Source organism: Corvus brachyrhynchos, unplaced genomic scaffold, assembly GCF_000691975.1.
Source record: "Corvus brachyrhynchos isolate BGI_N302 unplaced genomic scaffold, ASM69197v1 scaffold99, whole genome shotgun sequence".
NCBI classification, from domain to species: Eukaryota; Metazoa; Chordata; class Aves; order Passeriformes; family Corvidae; genus Corvus; species Corvus brachyrhynchos.
In genome coordinates this window covers 1775009-1798459 of record NW_008239778.1, presented here as the reverse complement: position 1 = coordinate 1798459, position 23451 = coordinate 1775009, and the positions used below count along the sequence as shown (strand labels likewise).

Here is a 23451-nt window from a genome sequence, read left to right as displayed (position 1 = left end):
AGCATCTCTTTTTTTTCAGTCTGTCTCCCTCAGCAGATGTTTCCCCAGGGGAACAGCAAGATCTCCCAGCTCTGAGGGGCTCCCACCCATCCCATAAACACTGGCACAGTCTGCAGATCCAGCTGCAGGTGGATGGCAAGGAAGGATGAGCATGCTCCTCTCCTTCCTCACTGCAGCACCTGCAGTGACTGCCCATCCCAGAGAGGATGGATGTGCAGGGAAACCTCCTCACCAGGTGGAAGTGGGTAACAAGTGACACAGCAGACCCAAGCAGTCCCCTGGAGAGCCTTGGAAAGGCTGGGGAGCTCTGTGGTGGCCAGTTCCATGCACAAGCAGCACTTGTGAGAGAGCAGGACAAGGCACTTGCCCTCCTGCCTCCTGGACAGCAGTCAGGTCCCAGCCAGCGATGCTGGCACGAGGCAGCAGCTGCAGCATCCCGAGGCAGCACCCATCCATCAGGATGGCAGAGGCTGCCAAGCCCTGTGCCAGCACGGAGAGCACAGAGCCTGCCCAGAGACTACGGCTTCCCCAAGCCCTGCAGCACCTGGCTGTGCCAGAGACATCCCTGCCAGAGCAGCAACAATGCTAACGAGTCCTGACTAATTAGTGCCTCTGTTTAACACACCCAGCTATTCACCGAGCCAGCTGCAGTTCTACCAGCACTGCCTCACCCCGTGTGGGACCAGGGTTGGCAGCAGCAGGAGGGAGGGAGAAGGGGCTCAGGAGGGGCACACTGCACCCACCACCAGCTGGTTGTGGTCAGTGTAATGCTGGGTCTAGTCCTGGATGAAGAGCTCTTGCTTAAGCTCTCCATGATGGAAAATCCTAAAAGGATGTGGGAAAGAACACACAATGCAGAAATTCAGGGCACAAAACAAACCCATTTCTGTTGGCAGCATCAGGGTCTGTGGCGGGAAAGAGAAAAGACTGGCCAGAAGTCAGGCTCAGCACCTGCACTGCAGAAAAGTGTTCCTAAGCCCTGAGGGGTGTTGTACGAACACAGCTTGTTCCTGGAAGGGACTGAACACTCTCTGCATCCCAGGAGTGAGGCACTCCACAGGACTGGCATTCCAGCCCCCACCAACAGGAATCCCGCTTTTTAAAATAAGAGGGAGGATTTTAACAACCTAAACCACTGAAATGTTCCCCTTCTCATGGGTCAGTGTGGGAAAAGGCTGATGTGGCAGTCTCCTCTGCAGCACATCCTGGGCAGGAAGAGGAGAGCTGGGACAAATCCTGCCATGCTGGATGGGAGAAAGAGATGCTTGATGCCCCTTTCCCATTCCATCCCTCCTACTGGTGTTGCCTCTCCGCTCCTCTGCGGGTGTCCCAGCCCCAGCAGGTGGCATTGGAGAGCTGGCAGGGAGGCGACAGCCTGCCCTGGGGCAGGAACTGGAAGAAGTGATGCTGATGGGGTGCACAGCTACAGCCAGGGGACACCCAATGGACACCCGGTGCGGTGTGTGCTGCTCTCACCTCCCAGCCCATGTCCCATTCTTCCCACTCCCCTTTCCATGCCCTGCATTGCTGCTCTCCCCACCCAGTTCAGAAGTCACAAGACACATCCTGCTGTCCTGTTAACATCCCACCCTTGCAGCATCCTGGGTGTTTGCACCCCACACCCCCTCGGTGCCAGGGACAGCTGGATTCTGCGAGCGGAGCAGCGCCTGGGACCAACAGATCCTACAGAGAAGGCAGCAGCCAGCCAAGCTGTGTCTGTGGCCATCCCATGACCTAAATACAGCTGTTTCATGTCACTAACCAGCAGCAGGTGGCCAACACCAGTGCAGGCCTGGCCCTCGTTGTTCTGGGCTCCTCCAGTGACAGGGACAAGCCAGTGCCTCTGTGGGAGGGCGTGGCCTCGCCACAGCTCCCTTTTGGCACTGTTTCCAGGGCATTCCCACCACCCAGCCCTCATTCCTGCCCTTGGATGCTACCCGTGCCAGGAATGAAGCACAGGAGCCACACAACCCCACCACTCTGCCAGCTGGCTGCATGGAGCACGATCCTCATCCAGCCCCTCTGCCACCCACCTCTGCTCAGCTCTTCTCCTTCACCTCCCATTTTCCTTTGCTCCTCCTGTTCTTCGCTGCTTCTCCTGCCGCCCCTGCTTTCTCCTCCCCCTCCATCACACATCCTACTCCACATTTGCTCTCTCACTCCTTCTCACAGCTCTCTCCACAATGCATTTCCACAAAATACCTCCCTCCTCATTTAATTTCTATTTTCCTTCCTGCCTCCTTCAGACAGCTTTGGACTTCATGGACTCCGAGGAGAGAGAAAAAGGTACCAACAAACTCCCCAGACAGGCAGGTATCTCCTCCTCCCCACCTCTGAGCTTTTCCCTTTCTTAAAGGTAAAGATCTCTATGTTGAACATCTCCAGTCCCCACTTGGCTTATCCAAAGGGGGACACGCTGTAGGTTTGGTGGTGGTTGACATCCCTGTGCCAGGGCTGGCAAACAACCTCTACAGCTACACCAGGCTGGATTCACACCTACCCCTGCAGCCTGCTACACAGGGATGGGATCCAGGCTCTAAACTGGGAGCCACAGGCTCTGCAAAGGTGAGGGGTGCCAGTGAGGTATGAAGAGGTGAAATGAAGGCTCTACCCTGAAGGTGGCTCCGCCCAGCAGGAGAGCTGAGGTAATCCATCCCTTCCTGCCAGGGCACACCCACCTGAGAGCACTCCACTCCACTCACTTCCACCCCAGACTCAGGTGGAGAGAACAAACCCTCTGCAATTCGCCCTTGAAAGCCCTCCATGACTCAGGAGCCTGCTTATCTGGGAGATCCTTGTCATCCCATGACTCAGTCACAACAAACATGGCTCACAAGCAAATCTTCTCTGCAGAGCACATACGGATTTGATGTTCTTTGTAATGGCCGCTCAGCTCTCTGACTTGTCCCACCAACAACTCAGAAGGTCCTGGTATGTGGACACTCCCTAAGAGGGTGTAGCAGGATCACAGGGGAAGTCGATGGAGTCTGACATGCAGAGAGCAGATCTGTTCCAGCTTTAATTTTGTGTGGAAACAAGCAGACCTACCACAGGACCACACCTACTTTACCATGGTATTTTACAGCCTGTCAGAGACACTGCTGGTCAGGGGAGACATGTCCTGCTTCTCCCCTCACCGGGACGAACATCATCAATCAAACCAGAAGAGCCAAGAGGGTGGGGGGGAAACAAAAGGAAAAGAGGAGGGCAGAGAGATAAAGAAAAGGAGATGGAAGCAAACATCAGAGTTTGAGCAGGAACTACCTTTCTTGGACACTTTCCTCCCCTCCTTAACTGAGCTGTGTTTTTTAGTGGCCTTATGGGTGCTGGCAGCTTGCGGCACACGGGTGAGGTGCACGGGCAGTCCGGCGGCTGACATCAGAATAGCTGTCATGCCTACAGTGGGTACGAGGTCAACATGCAGGAAGGAAACAACGGGGAAACACATTCATTAAAAAAAAAACTTTAACCTTTCAAAGAAAATAAAAAGAAAATAAAGTAAAATAAAATAAAACCCAAGTCCTTAGTTCTGAGGGCATAAAACGTCTGAGAGGTAACAGGGCTGGAGTCGGCACAAGGAGAGGATCTGGAGGTTTTCAGAGGGAGGAGCCCGGGCAGCAAATTAAGGGAGGGAAATGTGGGCACGTGTCTTGTCTGTGACCCTCTGTGCTAGTGTGTGAATAGGACCTTCCTCTTTGGGCTTTAGGGCTCCTCAGGCACTGAGTCTGCTGTGGTGCAGAGTTCTCCCGCTCACCAGAGCCCTGGAAGCAGCCCTGAAGGATGAAGATCATCACCCATAACCCCTAAAAGGTCCTGCCCAGCTGCTCCCCCCTAAAGCTACTCATTTCAACAGTGTCACACTGAACCAATCCCCAGAGTGCAGCTGAGCTGCCTTCAAGCACCAGGGCAGAGCTGCCCCACACAGCTCCCCACTCACCCCACACCCTCTCCTCCCTGGCACTCCGGTTTTTCCTCATACCCCCAGCAGCAATGCAATCCTCATCCTCCCCCATCCCAGCCAGCTGAATCCATGGAATGCAGTTTGATAAAACTAATGAATCATTGAAAAGGACAGCCATTCCCTGAAGGTAAAATTGGCACACACAAAGCTACAGGACTGATCATGCTGATCCGAGATGATGTTTGCCTGGGAAATCCAGGCTGGTTACAAATCGTAACGTTTCCAAGGTACCATACTGCTCTCACACTTAAATCCAAGAGAACACCTGCTTCTGCTTTCCCAAGAGCAACTTCCCACCTGCAACAGTCAGCACCAGAAATAAGAGAAAATGCTTATAGCTGCAAACCAACAGCAGAAAACCTAAAAGCCAGCATTCCCCCAGAAATCCCCTTTGAGAGCAGACCACGCAAACCACATCCTAATGCTACAGATATTCCTGCTCAGTAACGCATGGCCAAAGCAGAGATTTCCAAGCATTTTATTTTTGCAAGCCTCTACTTGGCCATGTGGGGAAAGGAAGATTCTAGAGCACACTTGTTCAGGACAAAAATGAGGCACCTTGCCCACACATGACTGAAAATCGAGTTATGATGGGAAGCATCAGCTTTGTGTGTAAGTGGTAAGACTATTTTCTGCCTCAAATATGCAATCAGTCAAGAACTTCTGTCCTGTGACTACAAATCCCCTGTGCAAAGCCTGTGTCAGTGCCCCACGAGCAGAACTACTCCTACACAGTGCTGACCACAATTTGTACCTCCTTTTCGTAAGGTCTGAGCACAAATATTCCAGAAGCTGTTCAACTCCTTTCTTGACAGCTGAAGTAGAATGGTTTTACTAAAACTTTCCTACTTAAGGATCAAAAGACAGACAGAAGGGGTTTCACAATACAGGGAGAGGGGTAGAGACAGAGGAAGGAGTTTCCCCAGGGTTGCCCAAGAACTTTTGGAAGAGCTGGGCTGACCACAAGACCAGGCTGCCCAATGGATGGTGAAATGCACTTCCAAAGGGGAACAGGTAACCAGGCAGCCACGGATCACCCTCAAAGTGGATCTAGATCTGAGATCTACAGTTCTCCCAGTTCCCAGGAGCTGCAGAGCCAGAGGACCTCCAAAGCATACAAACACGGGGTTAGTACCCCTTGCCCTCCTGACAGCACCAGGCAGAGCCAAGGAGAGCTCATCAGATCCAGAAATTTCACCACCAAAATAACTCCCTTAAAGTCCTAACTAAAGGCCACAAGCCTATTGCAAGCTCTCAACCCATCAAAGCCAGCAGTCCACTACTCCCAGGGAGCCCTAAGGAAGAGCATAAATGTCCCCAGAACAAAAGCTACTTGTTTTTTCAATAAGTACAGCTGAGAGACCCAAAGCCCAGCAGCAAAGCTGCCCCCTGCACCTTTCAGGTCCTTTCCCCTTCCAGCAGGGAACAGTCAGAGATACTCCAAGAAGAGCAGCAGCAATCACTCTGACTAGAGAGGCTGGAGGAACAATATTCTTTAGAAACAGGGGAAGATCTCCTGCCACAGCTGGGGAAATCATCTCAGCCTGACCCCACTGAGGCTGCACAATAGTATTCCTAGAACTGGTGCAGGAAAGGAACATGAAATTTGCCTCTAAAAAAGCTGTTTCTAAGCAGTGCAATAGCACTGATTGCACAGACTGACATTTGAAAAGCGAGTCCAAAGACTAACAGGGATTATCACCACCCACGCACAGCTGACTGATAGGCAAATGCAAAATTAATGTGCTCTTCTGAAGAGATCAATACTGTCTTGCTAACATTAGCATGCAGAACCCAGGAAAAAAGAGAAAACAGAAGCACAGGCTGAACAACTGGGTTCAGACTCTCAGTAGCAGAGGGCAACAAAATTCAGACTAAGCAAAAAGCAGGAGCCACAGAACCTCATGTGAGTTCAGCTACTCGGTAACGCAGCCCCCCTTGTAGCTGGAATAAGGTGTCCAAAACTGTCTGCCAGCATCATGAATCATCACAAAAAAAAACCAAAAAACCACCAAAGCAAACAAAAAAAAACAACAAAAAACCCAAACAAACAAAACCACAACAAAAAACCCCAAAACACCCCCCCCCAAAAAAAAAAAAAAATCAAAAACCAACCAAAAAACCCCATTGGTTCCATTAACTTTTTGGTTTTTGAGCTGCGAACCCACCTGCAACTCCACACAGACATACAGCACAGGGCAAACATGAGACCAGGAGAATTACCCCAACTCAATGTTCTCCAATCTCAAATTGCTCAAGAAAAGGTATAAACGGTAAATTACCTTTTCTTGGCCAGTTTTTAAGCTTCTGCTACCTTTGGAGCTACATGCAATGAATCATCTTCTGCAGATTCAAGTAAAGAGAGCATTCAAAAAGGTTCTGGTGTTATGCTCTGCTGCCTCATGTCAACCCCCAGTAGCCATGCTATGCTGCCTTTAAAGTTCAAATACAATACTGGAAATCTCAGCATTAACAATCTTCCCACAAGCTGGGTGACTGGAGTCCCCAGGAAGGGACATCCTCTGAGCCAGGCCTTAGATGAGAGGGTGTTTTCCTACAAAGTGCCAAAATAATACAGACACAAGTCACGTGGGCAGGTTGAGCATCCAGTTCTGACCTGTGGACACAACAATTTCAAGTCAGAACCTGTTCCAGGCATGTGTGGAGTTATGCCAGGAGCAAGTGGAGCCCTGGCCCCGGATAAATTCTCACCTGAATACAAGTTGCAACATGACAAGCTTGCCCAGACTAAGACTGCTTTGGAGACGTTCCTGTGAGAGTTCCTGCTGCTCACTAGCTAGTCCAGGAGCTTGAAAAATACTATTTTCTATGTTCACACTTTCCACTGGGCTCTGGGTTTCTTCCCTGCAAGGACTGCAGGAGGAAGGGGACAGAAAACCTTGCAAAGAATCCTTTGGGATCTGATTCTATGTGTGCAATAACCACATGCAGAACTGCCTTTCTTCTCTTGCTCAAAGCCTCTTATTGGGCCAGAAACACAACATTAGTGGCTCCTTGGGGTAAAATTATTTTCACTGGAGCTATGACAACATCCACCAACTTTTTTCAGCCTGCTGTGTAAATAAGGGACTTTTTGTAACATCCTGTACAGAAGCTGAGCACAGGAAAAACACCCTGACATTATGTAATGAGTGTTGGCCACACAGTCACTCACACCCAGCCCAACATGCCCCTTTGGCCACCAGCTCTGGTCACTGGCCTGGATTTGCACAGACCTCAGGCTGGTACAGGGCAGAGCTTACCTTCAGATAATGTGAGATCTCAGAAAAGCATTTGTACAATTGTATCCACCAGCAAAATCAGTATGGTTAGCACATTCCCAAATGCCCCAGCTCCAGGAAACATGCAAACAAGAAAAGCTCGGTTTTATTTAACAAAAAGCTCCTTTTCAGATTTCATCTTAAACAATAGCATTAGAAGGGCCTTTATAAGAGCACCTTGCCACCCCTCAGCCCCAAGGCACACCAGCTAAACTCCCTTATTCCCAAGAAATGTTAGTCCAGCTGATCCTTCAACACCAACACTGTGGTTAAACAGTTTGCTTAGACCTGTTTGGCATTTCACTGTACTGATCAAATACTTGGGGGAAAAGAAAAAGCTTAAAAGACAAGTTCCACATGCACCATGAAGGATTAAAACAGCAGAAAGCAAAGAAAAAAATTGTACTTTCTTGTACAAAACATGGTTTTAAAGTCAGCTTCATGATTTCTGGGATCCCGAGAGGTGCTTTCAGAAGATGTGGGGCTGACAGTGTTACAAATCCCTGACTCAAATCCCCAGGCACCCATCACACAAACAAAACCCAGCTTCTAATTCAGACTCACAGGACTCCTCATCTCCTGTTTAGCCACCACAGCTTCTCTCTGCATCCAAGAGATGCACCTGCAGCAGTTCTCAACATCACCCATGAGATTCAGGGGCTGTATCTGTCCAGCTTCAAACCAGAGCTAAAGCTGCTGAGGCACCAGGGGACAGAGACCAAGGGTTCTGAGACTGCTGGACACATTTTCCAAAATAAAGCCTCCTTCATTTATGTCTGAGACTTCTCTCTCCCTCACAACGTTGTCCCCCACCCTTCTCCACTGATGTTGTAGGAAGCAGTCATGCAGTGGGGATTGGAGGAACAAAAGGAGCCCAGCCTGTGTTAGAGAATCACCTGAGTAACGAGTAACTTGAACACCATCGGCAGGATTTTAATTATGAACAAAATACCACTTCCCAGAAGAGGTTCTAAAACCAGAAAGCAGAGCATAGAGAGGAAGAAGGTGTCCCTAAAGACCCAGCCAATTAATATTTCAACAAAACTTTTTCTTTTTACCAGAACTCCATTGCTTGCTTTTCACCAGAAATATCCGCAGAGATTTATTTTCCTTCCGCTCCCTAATTAACTTGTATTAATCTTTCCTCTGCTTCTATGTGACTTTGAGGACTCAAATTCAGATTTCCCTCCTCCCTTGCACCTCTGAGGTGTGGGACACTTGGCAAAAGGCAGCACAGCACCCAAAGCTGTGTTCTGTAAAGGCGTCGATCTGAAGGAGACCCCAAGGAGTTGCTTCTGCACTTCCCTGCATTCCTGTGTGTCTCCTGCTGGCTGCCTCAGGGAGAGGTAAAGAGTATTAAAATGAGTAATTATCTTTTCTTTTACACCCCCAGACTGCAACAACAGAGATACCAAGTACAAATTTAACCATTTTATTGTATTAAATGGTGGCTAATGGTTTATTCTATTGGGATTTCCTGCAGCCTTTTACATCTAAACGTGGCACCACAAGGCATAAACAGACCACACACATTCACCTCTTCCACCTCTTGTACATGGAGAATGAGATCACAGTTAACACAGCCTGGATTCATCAGAGCTCTTCAGCTCTGTGCTTTATTTACCTTTATGTGATTAAGTACCTAATTACACAGTCAGTGCTAACAGCCAGGGCATGAAAAGCAGAGCTGTTATAAGCAAGGGGAGTTCTGCTCAGGTCACCCACCAAGACAAGGTCTGAGCTTGACTTTACACCTCGTTTCCACAGCGATTTGCTAAGGAGGAGACAGATGGGCTGCATGCTGTCAGAGGACACCTGTGTTAGTCTTCATGCAGTGCCAGTTTGGCTACAGATACAGGCAAGGCAGTTTTCATGATGGTGCCAACATTAGATGAAGGGAAACATCAATCCTGAGGATCCTTTTTACACAGGGTAAAACCTAGCACTCAAGAAGAGACCAAACACCCTTTCTGGAATAAGGTGGGAACCATTGCCTTGAAAAACAAGAATGTAACTGTCTCTGCTTGCTCAGGAGCAAAGGTTGGTATCCCTGGAGCTAATAACCTCAAGAGACCATGCATGGACAAGAGCCAGAGGAAGGAGAGGATTAACAGACATTTTGTAGTGTCTGAAACACAAAACTCCAGAAAATACCAGAAATCAGATGTTTTCCACTCCTCTACCAGCTTATGATAGAGTTTTGAGCACACAGTTGGTGCCGGTACAGAGACCTCTGCTCTGGGCAGAGCACCCAAATTCCCCAGCACCACCATACCAGAGTCACTGTTTTGGCACAGCAATGCTTCCACTGGGAGAGGACAGCACAAATTGTCATTTTCAAGACAATGCCATTTCAAAACTTTAACAGGCAAATCTACTCTGAAAAGGAGCACTGAAAACTGGCACTTTCATCCCTCCCAGACACACTTCTCAGTATATTTAGTCCTGTGTTCACAGGTTTGGATAACAAGCAAGCCTGCATTCTGCTGCACCAGGAGACAATGTCTGATTCAACTTCTCCCCTTTCCCAACACAAGGCATCACAATCCTCTTTAAGCTAAAGACCACCTGAGCTTTTTAAATAAAGCCACATTGTAAAAAGTCATATTAAAAACCACACAAAATCTCACACCACTTCTCTCCTTTGACTTTATAAAAGCAGAAAATAGCAGCCAGCACTGAGCTTGCTTCACATACCCCTTCCTTTGCTACTTGCTCATCCACATGTACAGAAGATGATGAATAGCCATGCCTCAAACAATCCCACTTATTTTGAAGCCTCAGCATGAGAAAAAAAGTTATTAAGGCTTGTCCATCCTATTCTCCCCCAGATTTGCCCTGTTTGCTTTTCTGGAAAGTCTTTGGGTCTAAAACCTTAACTGCCAGCAGCATTTCTGACTCTTTCCAAAAGTCAAAAATGGAAAGTAAGTGCCACAGAAAGGCAAACCTCTCACTCACCTCATCCTAAGGATTGAGCAAATAAAGCACAGGGGGGTTCTTACCTGCCAGGGCTTGGTTCACTCTGCTGGGTTTAGACATCTTGACAGGCAGGGTTTGGGCACTGGAGAGAGAAAAAAGGATGACTTTAACAGCAAGGATCAGAGACAATTCAGCAATGCAATGCACTACTCCCTCTTGAGGCCCAGGGCCCTGGATATATTAAGAGGGATTAATTGCTCAGATGAGCCCCAGCTGGGACCCTCACCCATGCACCCTTCTCCCACTGGTCCAGCAGCTGTATTTAAGGAGCTGTGTCCTTACCAGAGCTCTCCCCTAGATTAACTTACCTGCAAGGTGGGCTTTAGGGCTATGCTGTATGTAGCTGCTTCCAGCCCCATCTCCTCCTGAGTCATCCATTCCTCCTGCTGGACCCTGCTCTGATCCTGTGATACATCCCTGCTCTTGCTACTCCACCACAGAGCTTCCTATGAGCAGCCAACCTGCACTACACATCCAAGGGGGATGTGGGGACAAGGGAGGAAAAGCTGGAGGAGACTTAGAAGAGCTTAACCCCCATTTTTATTTGGAAATCAAGAGAATTTGGACACCCAACATCCCTTTTAGAGTCCTCATCTACTTGTTTTGGCAGTGCTGGCAGCTGTACTTCGAGTTTGGGATATGTGGGCAGCCAGGGTTATGCCATTAGCTGGCAGCAGGAGTTAGGGAGGAAAGGGGAGCAGCAACATCAACACTGATGTGGGGGTCACTAGAGGAGAAAGAAAGCTGGATCCACACGAGCAGAGCAGGAACATTTGAAATCCATCATGCTGGCACAGAGGAGCCACCCATGGGCTTTGTCTCAGGTGGCCCATGTGCCTGGGATGGATGAGGCTCATGCACCTCAGCTGCAGTTAATACATGGTGCATTCAGACAACAATCTCCATGGGCTCTCCAAAATTACAGAAGCCTGTTCAGCTGCTTAGGAATTCAGAGACTAAGGTGGTCAAGAGCCCAAATCTCACCCACTATTTAGGGGAAAACTTCTTCTGTCCAGCTGGGATGCAAGAGCTGCCTTGCCCAAAACGGTACCACAAAGGTCCCTCCTTTCAGTCTTGCTAAAATCTTTGTTCACATTTCCATAACAATGACCAGGGCTGAAAATATTTTTGAGTGACACATGGCTGTCTTCCACCCCTGACAGGGAGGCATCCCCACCTCTCCCCTCTCCTACCTGCCACGGTTTGGAATGGGTTCCTGGAATGGGTTCCCACACGTGCTCTGAACTCCCTGAAGAGCCCCAGGCAGGACCAAGGGCTTGATGCAGCTCTGGCAGCCTGGCCAAGTGAGACCAGCACCCCCAGACCCTTATAAAGCTCTCCAGACCACAGAGGTTTCCCTTCTGCCTCTTTCAAAGTCTGTGCTTTCCCCAAATTTTGCAATGCCTTCAAATGATGCAACGGACTGCTGTGGCTACAATTCAAACCCATCAAACACAGGGGAAATCTTCCCCGTGATTTCAAAGGGCTCTAAATCAGATGTCTTAATGATTCTCTTTCTTTCCCGATTCACCCTCTTAGTCACAGCTCTTTCTCAGGTACTTCCTGACTTGTTTATCTCAGCCCTTTGCGTCATCTCTGCCCCTATAATCCTCTTCAGAGGATGGCAAGGAGCAGGACTCCTTGTTCTCCAGCTGCAGACACTTGAGGACCAGGAACTTGAGAGAACTGCTCCCAAAAAACCAGAGACATTGGACATTCCCTCACTTCCTCCTCCAACTAAGAAGCCAAGAAGACACCACTGAGCCTGTGACCCTGCATGTGACAGATAATGAAGAGTTTGTGTTTCATTGTCATGCCCTGAGATGAAGCAGCACCTTGGGCGCTTTCACTTCCCCATGGAAGGTAAAAATAAAATAAAGCACAGAGCTGAACCTTCCACTGTGCCAGGAAAGGAGGTGGGGGCAGGGGATCCTCCCAAAAGGCTGGAGCATGGGGTCATTACACCTGAGGCTGGAGAAAGCAAACCCAGAGCTGCCCTGGGAAGGTAATCACAGGTAACCACGCTTTGAAAAGATGGCAGAGAAGTTCTGCACTCTTCTTTCCTCATTGCAAGGCTCAAATCCAAGTCATCCATGAATCAGAACTTGTATGAAGTTGTCCTGGTTTCAGCTGGGATGGAGTTAATTTCCTTCCTAGTAGCTGGTACAGTGCTGTGTTTTGGATTTAGGATGAGAATAATGCTGATAACACAGGGATGTTTTAGTTGTTGCTGAGCAGTGTTTACATTAAGTGAGGCCTTTTCTGCTCCTCACCCCACCCCACCACTGCAGAGGCTGGGGGGCACGAGAAGCTGGGAGGGGACACAGTTGGGACAGCTGACCCCAAGTGCCCCAAGGAATATTCCAGACCACAGGATGCCATGATCAGAAGAGAAAGCAGGGGGAAAACTACTGAGGGCTGTTGCTTGGGAACTGGCTGGGCATTGGTCAGTGGGTGTGAGCAATTGCTTAGTGCATCACTTGTTTTGTACATTTTAATTATCATCAGCATCATTACTTTCTTTCCCTTCTCTGTCCTGTTAAACTCTCTTTATTTTAACACAATATTTTTACCTCTTTTTTTTCAATTCTCTCCCCCATCCTCCTGGGGGAGGATGAAGTGAGCTGAGGGGCTGTGTGGTGATTAACTATCTGCTGGGTTAAACCACAAGAGAAGTGAGAAGAGCCCTTAAGGTCTGCAGAGAGAAACAGGTAAGTACTTGATGCATTTGCAAGCAATCAAGTTTGGGAAGCTGTGAGTGCACTGCAGATAAATTACCATCCATGAGCCAGGAAACAGTCACTGATCAGCTGCACTCCTGGGGTAAAGGCAAAGTGTGTCAGCTTTGGCTGCTGGAGGCTTTGAGCCAACCGATGTGATGATGGGAGAAACCAAATACTTCTTATTTCACTAAATACACACATTCATTAGCAGCATCTCAGCTAACAGTGCTGTGGGATGTGCTGACCCCATCCACTCTGCAGCATGGGAGCAGGGCTGCCACGCTCCTCGAGGTCTGTGACAACAGCAGAGAGCCCAAAGGCTGATGAAATCAAGGGAAATCCACACTGCTCTGAGGTACCACAACACTGCCTGGGCCCGTCTGCAGCCACAGTGTGTGGGAGGAAGTACTGCTGTGCCAAAAAAGGTGAGGAAATGTTACTCAGAGCCCACCCTGGGTCTGAAGTGGGGTTTTGGGGGGGAAGGGGATGAGGTAACAGGGAAGGATATTGTTATTATAGTGTAACATGGGCTGTGCATCCAATAATGGAACAGCACAAGCTCAAGATATTCCAGCATCACCATACCAGTGCTGGCTTCTGGGGAGAGGTCCTGCTGATTTATTGAGAACAGCTCCGTTAGGAGAAAAACGGATGTTTTGATTAAGGGAGATCTTGGCAGCATCAGTGCAAGAGCAAGCACTGCAGTGTGGAGAGATGAGAAGGATCCACCGAGGCACCTGCTCCTGCTGCCCACAGAGATTTCTTGCCAGGCAGTGCCTTTAACTCCTGGCCAAGTGTTCAGGCTGTGCTTGCAACACCTGAAAGTCAACGCCTGAATTCTCTGAATGTTTCCTGGTATTGATTCCTCCTTCCTGGCCCAATTTTGTCCTGCTGTTCACTGCAGCTCCTGCTCTCCCACTGCTCTGTGTGCTGGATGTTCCTGAGTGTAACAGGGATCACCAGGTTGTGAATAAAAGGATGCAAAACAAGACAATATCCTTGGAGATTCAGCAAGAAGATCCTGGTAAGATTTCCCATCGCTGGTTCCCAGGCACTCTGCTATGGGAAGCAGGCAGGGCAGACGGATATGTCAGCATGGCAAACCCACTCGCTTCTCCAGAATTTCAAGAATCTGCAACACCAGTGAGACAGCAAAGCACAAGTCCAGCGAGTAAATGTGTCAACAGCTTGGAATCCAGGGCTGCTGCCACTTCAAACACTGAGTGGCCAGGTTGGAGCCATCACCTGAGCCACACATACACAATATCCTAAAGGAGCAGAATTAGGGAAGCCCGTAGGAACTCATCCTCTCCACCTGATATAACCCTTTCTTCCTTCCTCTCCCCTGCACACAATCAGCAGGCCACAGATCTCTGTATCATGGCCACAGATCTCTGTATCTCAGCATCTTTGTAGCCCTCTGGGGAATAGCCAGTACTTCTCCTCACAGATCAGGGCAGCATCCAGCCCTGCTTCACACTAAGTGCTGCCACAACACCTCAAGGTCCAAACCCCTTCCCAGGGCTCCCTGAGTGTCCGGTGACATTAATGACCCCACCTGGTGGTAGCACCACGCTGGCTAAAAGGGCTGCAGGACAAGTCACAGTGGGCACAGTGCAACCAGCACCAGGAGAGCTCCTCACCACCCAAGGAGCTCATGGGAATGCCTACAGACAAAGGTGAAGGATACAAAGGTGGAAAGAAAAAAGGAAAGGCCCTGGCTAGGGTCCCTCCTGATCCTACAAAGCATGTGTTCCCCATGGGGGATTTTGGGGTGCAACAGCAGACCTTTCTTAGGAACACCCCAATTCTGCCAGCATCCTTTTCCAGCTCCCAAGACCCCCATTCCCTCTGGTTTTATACAAAATCCTGCCCCCCTGAGCTGCCTGCCTTATTTGTAGGCACAGTCCAGACCAGCAGCCAAAGCCACATAAGCTCAGAGAAGCCTGCAGAGCTACTGTAGGGATTTGCCTGGCTGGGACACTAATTAATATCCCTCAGAAGATTGCTTCCTGCAGCTTTAGTCGCTCATATTACAAGCAGGGCACTCCTTACTGTGCTTCAGGAGGTCTTACTCTGTAATTAGACAGCACAGTGCAGGAACAGGGGAGCTCTTGCCCTAGGGAATTGATGCTTTCCCATGTGGGGTGGGAAGGATGTGCCAGGAGGTGGCTGGGATCCTGGGGAGCTAAGCCCTGCTTCCCAGATCTGGTTAACAGTGCTGAGATAAGGACACAACCCTAGCCATGGCACATTCCATGTGCAGATTCCAGCACTGCCTGTGAGAGAGGCTGGATTCATTAACTGTGTTTAATCCACGAGAGGAAACTAATGCACCAAGAAGCAAAGTAACTTGCCCACCTGTATGTAATTCATTAGCAGCAAAGCCAAGGATATTAGCATCTAGTTAAGCCTTGGCACTCCTCTCTGGGTTTTCCAGTGGCTTTGACCCTCTTGAGAGCAGGAGGAAATTAAAGTGCATTTGGCAGTGCCGAAGCTCCGCCTGCTCTCACACCAGCACCCGCCCTCCAGCAAGCAGGAAATACATTTAATCACCCTCAGTGGCACAGCAGCCCGGGCATGCCCCTTCTGGGGGCTATCCCTGCCTGCTTGCCTGCTAGAAATAACTGTCACAGCCACACAGGGACCCAGGCAGCTTTCCAGGATGAACTGCACCTCGTTCTCAGCCCTGCAGGAGAGAGGTGCTGCCATATTTAGCTGTGTTTCCTCAAGAAACTAGGCGTAAACAACTACACTGCCTTTCAGTCTCTCCCAACGAGTTTTTGAGCCCCCCTGCCAGTTGCAGCTCAGCCACCTCTGCAAGTTTTGTGGAGATCAGCAGTTTTGTAAAAGCAAGAAATCTGTCAGGGCTGCTTTGGAGCCAAAGCTTGTGGGGTGAACACAACACAACACAACACAACCTTTAGCAGACACCAGAGGATCCACCGTGGTCCAGTGCTCCCATCCCTTGGGTCTCTTGAGCATGGCTCAACACAGGAATTGCACATCACAGCTAAGAGAACACAGCCAGAAACCCTTGGCAGGATAATTAACGCAGGATAATTAGCCAAAAAGGTTAGACTATTGGGTGATACAGGACATTGACTGCAAGGGAAGGGGAACTAACGACCATGCTATGTCTGAGGGGGGGAAGACAGGGAACCTAGAGGATAAAATAACCCAGGAATGCTCTGGGCTTAGGAATTAAAGGAAACACATTGTTAGAGTTTGCTACTCAGGTTTCCCCTAATTCACAGAAATTAAAGGATTTTCTGCTGGAACATGGGTTTCATGAGCCCAAGACTGTAACCCCAGCCAGGAGCAATTACACCCACCCAGTGGCATTTCTGACTCAATCCTAGCCCAGGGGTGATGGGAAAAGCCATCCAGAGCTGTCAGCTGGGGATGAAAAAGTCCCTTCCACATACGGCACACTGCTGGAAGACAGAGATTGTCCCCCTGTGTTCTGGCAGGGATAAAGGAGAGCGACTCTGGGACAACTGATCCCAAAGGACTGAGGATCACACCCCAAGGGAACAGACAGCCCGTGGAGTGGGGCTCACTGGGGATGTGGGTTTTACACAAGTCTGACAGCACTCACACATTCCCAGGTATCCAAAGAGCTGCCACCTGCCCTGTGTGGCATGTCCTGCTGTCCCCAGCACAGATTTAGCTGTACAATCCCTTTGCATCCCCCAGAAAGGCTGGCTTGGCTAGGGATGATTGCCAGGACAACAGCCACCTCACCTCCTCCACAACACAAACAGATGAGCTGCAAAACAGGTTCAAACAGCCCGACCTCAACCAGCCACGGCATTGCTGGGCACCTCCTGGCCATCCCTCTCCTCCCAGTCAGCATTGCCTGGGCCATGGGCTCAGTTCACGGTCAGGAGCCCATGGCAACCCTCTCCCATCCTCCCTCCTTTCAGGACAGCCAGTCCCCCCACCAGTAGCACACCACGTACCCCAGACCCCGATCGGCTCCAGACAGGCTTGTGGGGCAACTGCTGCAGTATTTGGCTCTTCCTTTTCAAACTTCCCACCCTGAATCACTTTGCAAATCCTTTGGGGAAGGATGGGGGCTCCAGGCAGCCCAGCGGCCCCACACACCCACCAGTAACTCCTGCAAGAGGGGGAATTTGGCAGCTTCTTCAGGAGACAGCAAGAGCCTTACTGGGGGCTCCTGCAGGCAGTACTGAGGTCCGATTTTCAGCCCTACTCGAAGGTGACTGGAACAGAGAAGCACTGTGGATGCTCAAGGCAACACTAAAAATCACCAGGTGGAGAAAAAGCACCAAAAAAAGACCGTGAGAAAGAAGAACAGGATGTGAGAAGTCATTTCACTCAGATGACCCCAAAGAGGGAAAGTCCTGATACAACACTAACATCTCAAGATTCACGGTCTTGTTTAAAGCACAAATGAGATTCAAAACAAACCTCAAACTCCTGTGCCTTGTGCAATTAGCAGAATGTGTTTCCAACACTCTGCTAAATCTCTTATCTCTGTACTTACTTGGACAGGTAAGTCAGCCCTGGCAAGTTCCCCTGCAGTTTCTCAGGGGTTCAACAGCTGGATTATTCCCAGTGAAGTGAGTGCAAGGCCCTGCCACTTCCAGCCACTCACAAACAGAGGGAGCAGTCAGCCAGCCCCTGCTGGGTCAGACACTCGGTGCCAGCACTGCCGCAGACAGGCCACACAGACCTCTGCTAGCAAGGGCTTGTGCACAGGAAGAATTAAGATCCTGAAAGTGGGATAACCAACTGTGGCTTGCCCCAGCAGCCCATGCCATGGAGAGGAGCCGGGCTTTCAGACCACAAGCCTCTGCTTTTCACTGAGCTGGGAGCAACCAAAAGGCCTGAAGAGAAGTGAAGCTCTTCCTCCCCCAACAGTAAGGTGCAAATATAGCCCTCCTTCAGCTCTAGCTGATAGGAGCTGAAACCCCAGGCTGAGGTGCACACTGGTTTCAGCTGTCAGAGAAGAGCCACAGTGAAAATGGATCCAGTGGCACCTCTGCTCTGCATCACCACTTAGCCTGGAAAATAGCCTGGACACCTGATTTTGACAGAGTTCATGAGGTTTCAGCCATATGCAAGGAGTCCTGTGGTCCCTCCTTGAAGGGGAAGAGCTTAAAATGAAGAGCAGTGTTCCACTCTACTGCCTAATTTGAATTAAATGTGTTTACAAGTCCCCTTTTCCTTCACTCGGTCCCCCTCAAAGCTGTTTTTTAACCTAACCCAAAATACCACTGATCGCTACTAATTTTCTCAAACCTTCAGAATCTCAACCTGAGTGAATTCCCCTGTGGTTCAGGGAGACCGCTAAACAGGGACTATGTTTCAAACGGGAAGAAAAGAGGTAGAAAGCAGAGGAGAAGTCTTTTCATCCACTGTACTGGATATACAAGCACAAACCTCTCTGTCCTAGGGAGAAGACCCTTGTAAAGTCCTCTGGGACAGAGAGGCTCCAGGATGATGCAGACCTGAGCACAGCAGATCTCTTGGACACACATATGGTACTTAAAGGTGAATTGGGATCTGTACCTGACTCCATTAGATGCTGCCAGTGCTGTGTTGAGGCTCCCAGTCTGAGCCAAAACCAAGGCGCTCTGTGCATTGAGTCTTGGTGTTGACCTTGCTCCAGTCAAAGTGGGTTTGTTATAGGGCACGAAGCCGACACTGGAGGAACTTACTGACGCTGTCCTCCCAGGAACCTGATGAGTAGTGGAAGAGTTGGGAAAGTTTGTCATGGAGTGACGGTAGCGTGTGGTGATGGGACCAGTCCCGCTGTTTGGCCAGCACTGCTGGCAAGAACATCCCACCCCTGTGTGAAGGGGTGTGGTGGAGGTTGTCACCGGGTACGGGGCGTCCAAACGCCTCTGAACGCTGCGGCGGAACCTCGTGGTCTTGTTGGTCTGGACTTGAGCCACAAAGTCAACTTCGTAGTTGTAGCCCAAGGGCCCGAGATCGACTCGCTGGTGGTTGGTGGCATGGGCTTGCTCCAGGAACACGCAGACGTTCATCTCATAGGGGGACCACCCACCATCGTCGTTCTGCCACTCCCACATGACGCCCTGCCCGGCAGCAGAGTCCCCTGGGAAGACGTGCCTGCGGACAGCCCGCATCGTCCCTGTGTGGGAGAGGAGGGGAGAAAAAACACAGTAATTTAGTGAGCAGAGAACCAAGAGGGATGCTGTACCAGGGATTTGTTTCTGCACAGATCTGTGCTGCCTTCTCAACAAGGCTGGGTTTGCTCATGAAGCTTAGAGAAATGCAACATCTCCGAGATCCCTGTCCCTCTGCCAAATCTGATTGTGGGCTGGCAGCAGGTTCAAAAGCTGCTAGGAGGAAGGGTGGGAAAGGAGAGAAGGAGAGAGGATGCAGACGCAGACACACCCAAGCACAAAGGCACAGTGATCACATATGCCTCCCTGACGTTAAAAGGAAAAAACAGTAAAAAGAAAAAAAAAAAATCAGGCTGAGGCACAGATCTGGTTAAAAAAAAACCAACTCCCACAGCCTTGACAACAGAGTAACTATAGAGACAAGACACCATCGGGAAGTGCTTTGTAGGAGCACTTAAGGGGCTGAACGCCCACTTTGTTACACAAGGGTCGGGGCAATTTTGTTCTTAGGAGAGTGGGTGAAATCCCATAGGGGCAAGGACTTTGGAGAAGGGCAAACTTCTGCAGGCTCCTGACTGCTGGGAGAGAGAGCAAGACTAGAGAGGGGAAGACAATGAAGTAACTTGAAAACTGGAGTGAGCAGCTGTTCAGACAAAGGGAGAGAAATGGAAGGAGACACACTACTCTTGCAAGGCAACTCGACAGCAACAGCTGGAGCTCGAACCCCCTGGAGCCTGGCTTTCCAGGATGACTTCATTCTTGGGTACTTTATCCCTTACTTCAAAAAAAGCAGCAGCCTAATGAGAGGGAAGGAAGCCACCCAACAGGACAGAAGCTCTGAAACCTTTGAAAAATGGGTTCTTGCAGCAGGAAAAACCCTCAGCAGCATTCCACACAGAGAAAGAGGAGCAGGAAAAGCTGCGGGGCAAGCAAGTCGGGGGATCTAGGAATGTGGGGGTGAACTGGGGTGCAGTGAGTTGTTACAACACAGGAGGAGTTAAAAGAACAGCACCAAGAGGAAAAAAAAAATAAAGCCTCTAAAGAGATCATGAGTTATGGCACTATGCTCCAGGACCCCAGGTGAAAATTTGCATGTTTCCAACTATCCACACCTACAGCCTGAGGAGAACTGCCCTAGGATACCACTGGTGACTCTGTGGTGCACGGGCAATCCAGGCAAGCTTCACACCCAACGTGCACATCCCAAGAAAGAGGGAGGACAGCCCTCGTGAGACTCCACACTGCCAAAATCCAACTGCTGCTGCGTTCAGGCTCTGCCCGCCTGGATGCTGCCATGAGGATCATGCTGCTGTTATTCTACCCAATAGTATTGGGATGTTGTGGAAGCTGTTTGTCCTTATCTCAGCACTGCTAAAGCTCCAGAGATAACACAAAGGCTAAGGTTCTCTCAAAGGCAGAATGTGCCAGACCAAGGAATGCCAGGGCTTGTGTTTCGGCTCCAGAGCAGCACCAAGCATCCTGCTTATTGCAGAGCAGGACTCTCCAGTGACACCAGCGAGCAAACATCATCTCATCAGCACACTTAAAACACTTCTAGCAGCCAGTGAAACACAGCAACCTCCCCAATAGCTCAACCATGGTGCTCAGGATTCCTGTGGGACCAGACCTTCCTCTGGCAGAAGGTATCAGCAGAACCAAAGTGACCTTCCCAGCCTGGAACTGACATCTTAGTGGGAAAGCAGACTAAAAAACCAAAAGCAAACTCTAGCAATGACTGCTCCTATCCCGCAAGTCCTGCCAAGTTTCAGAAACACAAACCCACAGCCTCAAAAGGTGGATAACTTCGGGAATGAACCCCTGAGCAGGAGGAGGACTAGGGATGAGACTGTGATGCCTTGGGTTTTAACTCTTATATTGTTCAAATCCTGTACTGCCTGGTGTGTAACTCTGAAGTTTCGTGTGGCCCCGTTAGTTACTGCTCTCTCAGGCTGGTCAGACATAACAAACCCTCTCTAGGTTTGCTCTCCAAGGATACCTCGATTGTCTCAGGCCCCAAAATGTGTAAACTAAAGCCTTGAGAGGAGGGGCAAACTCGGGGTAATTACATCATTAACTGAAGTTATAACTGGAGAATTAACCCTGATATGCAAATGGACCAAACCTATAAAAGTGTGAAGAACCCATGACCCAGGGTCCATCTTGGGTGGAGGCTTTGGACTGCCCAGGGTGTGCCTTTGAAGGCCCTTCAAATAAATACCTACTTTTATTCTCTTATTCTTGTCTAGTCTCTGTTTTTAGGTGACCACCATCAAGTGGACTGGGAATGAGATGGTGAGACACACACTACATTTAGAGATGAACCTGCTCCCAGAAAAAGGGGACTACCACAGGTTAGGCAAGGTGTCCAGTGGGACACATCTCAGGAGATTAGCAAGGCTTCCCCTGCTCCACTGGCAGGTGGGAAGCTAAAAGCAGCACAAAGAGGACTGCAGGACTTACTTGCAAGCAACTTGTGTTTTTAACACCCTCAAACAGCAGCAAAAAGAGGTTTTAGGAGTGAACAACAAGAGCAAGGCCCCGCACTTGGAAAACATCCCCCTTCCTCCAGGCTGGCAAGGAAACTGGCATTCCTCTCCGGGGTGGGCAAACAGCTGTGGTGAGAGGACAACTCCTGCTGCTCCCCTGCACTCACTCTCAGCTAATCTGCCTCGAGCAGCAGCTGAAGCCGACAGCTAATCCTGCCCACAAGATCCCCCCGCACAGCTGTCATTCCCTGCTGCTGGGGACGCTGCTCCCGTTAACACTGGCTTCCTGTTATTCTCCCTGGCTTCCTTTGAAGAGCCTATTTATCTGTCTAATAGCTAATGAGCAGAATACAACAGCCTATTTTTTGCACTGTTTAAAGATTTTTCATGGGGATGTTTCCTGCAGAGATTCTTTTCTCCAGCACATGACAAAGTTCAGCTGGCGGCTTGCTCAGAAAGGTTCACGTTTAAGGCAGAGCTTTGCAGAGAGAAAAAGCTTTGCTTAGAACTGGGCCATGGAAATGGATATGAGAGCTTTTCCAGTAGTCACGTTGCAGAGCACACAGGTATTTGTGGAGGGAGGTTCACAGCATTGGCCACTCTGATCAGCATCCCTTTGGATCGATGGGAAACACTGCAGGAGAGCTGTGGAGCAGAATCAGCCTTTTTGTTATGAACAGCTCAAACTTAGATCTAGACCAAGCAAAGATGAGATCATACCAGCCAACATCATTTCCAGAATTGAACTGGACTGTCCCACAGAGATGAACTACTCCAAACTACCCTGCAATGGACAATATTCACTGGGTGTTTTGAGAGCTCTCATGAGGGTCTAAAGAGATACAAACCCTCTAAGGACAGACAGCTGTGCATGTGGAAAAGAATGTCCCACTCACACTGGGACACGTTCCACCCTCCCACAGGATCTCTGCTCACCTTCACCAGACAGCTTAGGACTGCTGTCCACGTGTTGGAGCACTGGCTGAAAAGGGCCAGAGGCTGGAAGGCTCCTTCACAAGTTTGGCATGAAAAAAACACGGAAGAAACAGCTGCTGGTGCCAGCCCTGGTGGTCCATGCTGTACTGCTCGAAGCCACAGCCTCAGCTGGCCTTCCAGATGTTTAAACAGGCCAAGCTGAGCACACCTGCCAAGGCACCCAGCCTAGACAGCTCCTCACCTTGCCCAGGACACTGCTAGATAAACTCAGCCTAAGGTCAGAATAAAAACACGGATGCAGCTGTGATGACCACTCACATTTGCTCCAACCGCTTCCCTTTCCTGTCAGAATTGGCAGTTGATTCAAATATTGCTCATTTACTGTTTCAACTGGCAAGAAACCAACACGTGCCTCTCTCTAAAGCTTGGGATGATGCTCGACCGTCTCCTGGAGTGATGGGAGATAGCAGCAAAGGGGAACCCGATGGATGGAAAATTTTCCAAAGCAGCCATTCATTTGGGGTGTGTAATTTGGGATCTCCCTGGATTTTCCAGCGATGAAGTGCATGCATTCCATCCTTGGCCCTTTTCTAAGCTCCAGCTGCTCACATCTGGAGCAAAAGAGGGCAGGAGTAATCTCAGCAGATTCTGAGCTGCTACTCCCAGTGACCCCAGAAGAGAGGAGAATGAAAATCAGGTCTCAATTCTGCTATTAAGCCCATCCTGCCCTTTCTCCCTGGGAGGAAGCAAGCCAGGCTCGCACAGCACAAGTGGAGGGAATATTCTGCTGCAGCATTTTGGTGTCATGCGGGGGCCGCAGGCACTCACAAGCAGCTTGAGCAGGGCTGCATGCCAAGGTAAAGCAGCTGGCACTCCAGCTCCAGAGGGAGCAAGGGATTCAAGCAGGAGGGTTGGAATCGTAAAAAGGCCGTTTTTACGGAAGTGATCTTGAATGGATGGGGC

General features: G+C 49.7%; 1 protein-coding gene across 3 annotated transcripts in view; it reads right to left on the bottom strand.

Annotated features, from left to right (window-relative positions):
- Positions 1-23451, bottom strand: part of DTX2 (deltex E3 ubiquitin ligase 2) — a 32693-nt gene that overhangs the window by 5970 nt on the left and 3272 nt on the right. For 2 of the 3 annotated variants that reach the window (XM_017743043.1, XM_017743044.1), the window contains exons 3-5: positions 18486-19071; positions 10245-10303; positions 3265-3396 (exon numbers count right to left, since the gene is read on the bottom strand). In XM_017743043.1, coding sequence (XP_017598532.1) covers positions 3265-3396; positions 10245-10303; positions 18486-19071 — 777 coding nt within the window. The remainder of the gene's footprint in view (positions 1-3264; positions 3397-10244; positions 10304-18485; positions 19072-23451) is intronic. The other variant, XM_017743045.1, reaches the window with a different exon arrangement.